Genomic DNA, 5635 nt, shown 5'->3' on the forward strand with positions numbered 1-5635 from the left:
ATATATATATATATATATATATGTTTGTATAAGTGTTTGCATCCTCTTGTTACTTTTCTTTTTCAGTAAGAGGGGCTTGTGCTTGCGTATCACGCTATCTGCGCCAAGCACTTCCAAAATTTTGCAACTCCCGCTGAGCTGATGGTTTGCTATGCAGATCCTCATAAATACACATATATGTGTGTATAGATGTGCACATGCGTTTCTATCCCCCTGTTCGATTGTATGCAGAACAAGATGTGCTCTCCCCCTATGCGGCGTGCGCTCAGTTATCATATATAAACATGTATGTGTATATAGGTGTGTACATCTGTTTCTACCCCCTGTTCAATCGTATGCATACACAGATGTGTTCTCCCCCTCTGCGGCGTGCGCTCAGTCTTGGTACAGGAGCAGCCTGTACTGTGGAACTGCAGCCGAAGTAGGCATTCCAGGGATAGAGAAGCTTTAATATTTCCTCCTATCTCCTTGGCATTGAACTAACAAAAGATTGATGAAGTTTTCTAGAGTATTTTGACGCAGTGCCTCAGAGCTGCAGGGCAACATATTAAGTACCTCATTACCCCAAAACCGTATTTTCCGCCTTTGATTTTAAACATAAATTATAAAAGTTGAGTCGCACCTCTGTGCTTGGCATGCCTTGCCTCTGAGGCAAAGGTGAGATACCAACGCGTTTAAAGGTTAGAAGAACCAAAGCGAAAGACCCCATATATGTGCATCCATGAATTAACAGAAGCTTAAACTGGACTTCCCCATGTTCCTTAAGCTGAATTGGGCACTGCCTCTATTCGCCTGCGATAGGTGGTAGCGTTGGAACTACACGCCAACTACCTCTGAAAATTGACTCAAACTGCAACTCGTGAAATGGAAGCCTTCGTTCAGAGGTGAATCGAATACATTAGTGGGTGCTACTCCCGTGGAATGCAAATTGTGCGTAAGCGGCAAGAAACAACTTCGGCCTGAATCCTGTCCATTCAGGAAGTCCATTAAAAACTTGAAACGTTGCTGTTTCCATGCCCAACATATCAACTGAACTGTTAGGGCAAAGCGATTTCGGTTCCAGAGGAGCGCTTGCGTGCAAGGAGTTCACCCCGCAGGTTTCCCCCATTCATGAGGGCTCAACGCCAAGCGTTCTACTGCAGTCCCAATATGTGCGGTTCGTCCACACACCACCAATGCAGAGTCGGACTCAGGCTTTCACAACTGATACTCCAGAACCATAGACAAAGGCAACCGAGCCTGAACAACTCGGGACTCTCTCACTGGGCCAGCAATCTTTGCTCCGACCCACACAACAAAGGAATGCGTCGAGAGAACGAAGAGCGGAAATCGACGTGCGACAAGCCCCACTTCTGCACACCTAACCCTCCTTATGCAGGCAGCTAGCTAAAAAATCCGTCGCTCGTTGGTTTATAGCTGTGCCACAGGGCGCGCCGCTTTCATCATCTGCTTTTTGTACAGCCATTCGTGCCCAGCGAAGCAAACACCTCCCCAACTCAACTCATCCCTAATCTGTCCTGCGCCCCTTAGATTTCGAGAGCTTTTTGTTCCGCTCCTTTTTCTCCCTCTTGCGTACCTTCTCCCTCGACTCTCCGTCATCGGCTGTAACCCGAGAGAAGAGACGCTTGAACCAAGTAATAACCTTCACGAGCAAGTTAACAACAGATCCCAGGTACAACAGGTGCGGAATTGTGAAAAGGAACATTAGCAGCATATTGGTTCTGTCAGGGGTGCCTTCCAGCGCCTGTGAGATATGTAAACATATGTTGAGAACAAAGACCCAAAGGACGGCGCGCAGCATGCTTTTCCTCGCTGATCGTTCTCGCGACGCGGGAGAAACGCTCTCCTCTGTAGTGTTATTCTCATTCTCAGCAGTCCGATGACTTGCTGCGTCCGGCGTGGCTATCACAGGCACAGGGTGGAATCCTATAGGTACGGGATACTGAGCAGGAGGGGCTGGGTAAGGAGGATAATCCCCTCGACCCGGAGTGAAAGCAGTCTGCTGATACCCCCAAGTCCCAGGAGGTGCGGGGTAGGGAACTCCAGCAACAGGCGCCGCAGGGAATTCACCTGGTGCCTGACCCATCCAATGAGGTGGTGGAACAGCGGTAGGTGCTGCTAGTGTTGCGGCGTCGCCCATCTGGGGCTGGGATTGTGCTAAATCTGAGCCGAGGCAGGACTCATAATGCCAGGAAGCAGCTGCCACAAATAGACTCAGGTGGAGCTTCATCATGACGAAAACGCAAGACAGTGGAGCAGCACGCGAACTGGGAGACTACGGCGTCCCGCCGGGCCAGCCCTCCAGAACGCCGCAAGCCACAGTAACAAGAGCAAGTGCTAAAACAATATGCAAAGCTACCTAGAGGAAAACCAAACGCACTCTTCGAAAGCAAGGGCCAATGGTCGAAGGGTAATGCGTCCTGCAAGCGCCGTAGTTCAGATAGCCTTGCAGGAGCTCCCTAACGGAAAAACAGAAGAAGAGGAGACGAATGAAGAATGTAAAGCCTTGCACTTCAACCGGGCAAAAAAAAGATAATAAAAAATATGGACCATTACAGCATGCGCAGTAGTAGGAAGCCGATGTCGCCCAGGTGAGCGTTGCTCGCTTTACCCCGATTGCAACCAGTGTAGGTCAAGCACTGCAAATGCCCAGGGCTAAATACGCATTAAATCAACTTATCTTTCTCGTACAAAGGGTGGGATTGACTAGGAATCCACTCTGGCACAGACCAGTAGCGGCTTGCAGGCTCTGTGGCTTGCCGACTATAGGCGATGCTGCAGGGAGCTCCGGCTACTGGAGCGGTGGGGTGGGCATCGCGGTATGCAACAGCAGGCTATCGGATCACCAATACATGAACAAATAAATTAAATCAAAGCGACGCAGCATATTTTATTATCCCCTTGTACCAAGGTGCCGGATGGCCTGTAATGCAAGATGAAGCACGTTCTATGGTACGTCGGTACGTGAATTTTTGCTTCGCCTCCGTAGGCAGCATGCAAGCGAGCGATGAAAAGCAATTGTTTACAGTGCTAGTACACATAGAGGAATATGGGTTCTTTGTGCATGCATGCGGAGGAGACTTGCACGTGCCCTGCAACTCATCTCAGACTGTCGTCTACCGCGCGACGCGACGTCATTTGCGTGCTCTCTCCAGAACGTCTGGGTAGAGAGGAGGGTTGTGGCTTTATGGGCTTTGTGTGAACTCTAAATTTAAGTCTTTTGGCGGGATCGCAAGCCGTGACGTTCCTAAGATATGATCGCACATTGCCTTTCCGCATATTCTTGTACGGGTACTGATGCTTGAGCGCCAGATAGGCATGGAGGCCTACACTGTTGTCGCATGTAACGAAGGAGAGATTGGCTGGGCTTGCTTGTGGGGTTGCTCTTGCAGTATCAGCTCAAGCAAACAGCGCTGCAGCTCAAGACAGGCTGGCACCTCTCCATCCCATCCCCACACCCTTTGGCCGCAATCAGCTCTGTATAGACTTTGACTCTATTGCACCTTCAGACAGTCCTCACCTAAGTGCGAGGACCCAGCTGCACGTAATGGCGTCGCATGGCTCATCGGAGCAAGCCAGGGCACCGAACGCAGATGCCACTCCCACCAGAACAACGGCCGTCAATCTTAGCGGAGGACTTTTGCAGGGTACAATAGAGGCTAAAACCTGCAACAGGGTTTCCGAAGATGGGGCTAACCCCGCACTGGCTGGTATGGGCAGGACCAGGCAGATAAGTTGCATCGTGCGCGTGTACCTAAAAACTCTTGTAATGCATACATTACCACAGCAGATAATTGTTTCTCAATTCCTTGGTCCTCAATAGCCAACCTGCTCTCGAGACGCTCTCGTGTGCCTGGTCGCCCAGCAAAGGGTGAATGAAGTGAAGGGAGCACTCCTGCCTCGCTTGCTGACATGTGTGCTTTATTTCTGCTGCACCCCTGCCTACCCATGCCGCATCTCGTTCTGCGGTGTCTCTGGCTATTGGATCTTTTGCACTAGCTAGTGCATGTAAATTTTTTGCCTTCACTAGGGCTGGATGGCTACCTCAGCAGTTTGGGAAGCAGTAGCAAGTTTGCATAGTGCTGCCGCCAGTTTCTTCAATCCTCGTCGACAGAATTCTATCAACCACGCTGTGACAATTTTCTTTGCGCTCCCGGCTGGAAGATGGCAAAACACTTCACCGTTGCTTCTCTTTCTGCCGCTGTTGCAAGCGCTGCGGACAGCAGCACAAGCTCCCCCGCAATATATCCACTGCTTGCTTCATACACCGCCGCACCTTCTGAAGACCCGGCGACGAGCCCCGCCACTGCTGACGTGTGGCCTCCTGTGCAGCTGCAGCTCCTTCTTGCCGCTTTGATCCCCCCACATGAGCAACAACACCAGCAGCTTTTCCCGCTGCGTCCTGTTCCGGTTGCTGTTGGTGCTGTTTGTGGTGACCTTGTTGCTGTTGAATCTGTTTTTGCTTATCTGGTTTGCTCTGGTCCTGATGCTGCTGTTGCACCTGCTGTTGCAGGATGTGCCGTTCCTACTACTCCCGTTTTCTCTCATCACTATGCCCCCGCAGTATCTTTAATACACAGCAGTACAAAATCGCCGCAGCACTCAATAGCCCCTGAATTAATAAGGCTGGTGAGTGAAGTGAAGACGGCGACCGTCATAGCAGCTGAGGCTGCTGCATATATGCTGTAGTGACCGACCTGGCTGCAGCTGCTGCAGCTGATGCCAAGCGAAAAAAACGCCTACTGCCCCCAGCCGTCCGTCGGGACATGCCAAAATCCCAACTGGATCGAATCCGCCAAACCCGAGGTCTTCGGAAGACCACGATGGAGCGCATGTATTGCTGCATGGTTCTCTGCAGCGCCTCTGCGTATGAGCCTCCTCATGCGCTCCTCCGGCAGTCAATGATTCCACTCCTGGTGAGCTGGTCCACCCCCCATATTACGACAATATCTGAGCAATATCTGATTTGAGTCCCCATTTGACTCAAACAATTTACTGAGTGTCTTTTTCTTTTATCACTTGCCAGCCAAGAGCAGTCGTAGGTGCTGTGCCAATGAATGTATGGGTTGGTTGCACCCTCGCGCGGTCGCTTCTGATGCCAGGTCGGCTTCGCAGCCTATGTCATGTAGAATTAACCACTCCTGACTATTGATACGAGTTTGGATAGGCACCGAGTTGTGTCGACGGGTACATGCTGGCCTCACCTCTTTTCGCCCGCTCACTGCTCCACACGTTGCGTTTGGGCCAGGGCGTTTCCATGTAGCTTTGATTGTTTCTCTGGAGGCTTTGCTTGATGTTTTCCTCTTCTAGCCCTTTTCGTGCACCTGTGACCTTTTTGTTGCGCGGCAAGCAGCTGCGCTGCTCGGTACGTTCTCTCGCCTTCCTGAGTTGAGGGTTCGCCCACTGCCTTCTGGTGTCGCTTGTAGGCTTTTTCTTTTGCGGAAGTGGTATTCTCATACTCAATTTCCATTAGCCGTGTAGCTTGTTCGTTCCCAAGCCCGATCTATTCCTGCTCAACAAAGGAGGTGGAAATAGCGTGTTCCCTCTCTCTTAAACATTAGCTTTATCATCTCAGTTCTGCAGCCCAGCCAACTACCGACTATATCCTTCCGGCCCTGCAACAAGTCGTTAAGAA

The 5635-nt window shown here is 50.9% G+C and overlaps 1 protein-coding gene across 1 annotated transcript; it reads right to left on the reverse strand.

The window, feature by feature from the left end:
• Positions 1 to 1507: 1507 nt before the first annotated feature.
• Positions 1508 to 2233, reverse strand: EAH_00031440 (hypothetical protein, conserved; the record flags this gene model as incomplete). The annotated part of the gene is made up of 1 exon (XM_013396099.1): positions 1508 to 2233. One exon carries the CDS (start codon positions 2231 to 2233, stop codon positions 1508 to 1510), a length of 726 nt encoding a protein of 241 aa, XP_013251553.1.
• Positions 2234 to 5635: the final 3402 nt, after the last annotated feature.

Source organism: Eimeria acervulina, genomic scaffold (genome assembly GCF_000499425.1).
Source record: "Eimeria acervulina Houghton genomic scaffold, Eah_scaff296, whole genome shotgun sequence".
Classification (NCBI taxonomy): domain Eukaryota; phylum Apicomplexa; class Conoidasida; order Eucoccidiorida; family Eimeriidae; genus Eimeria; species Eimeria acervulina.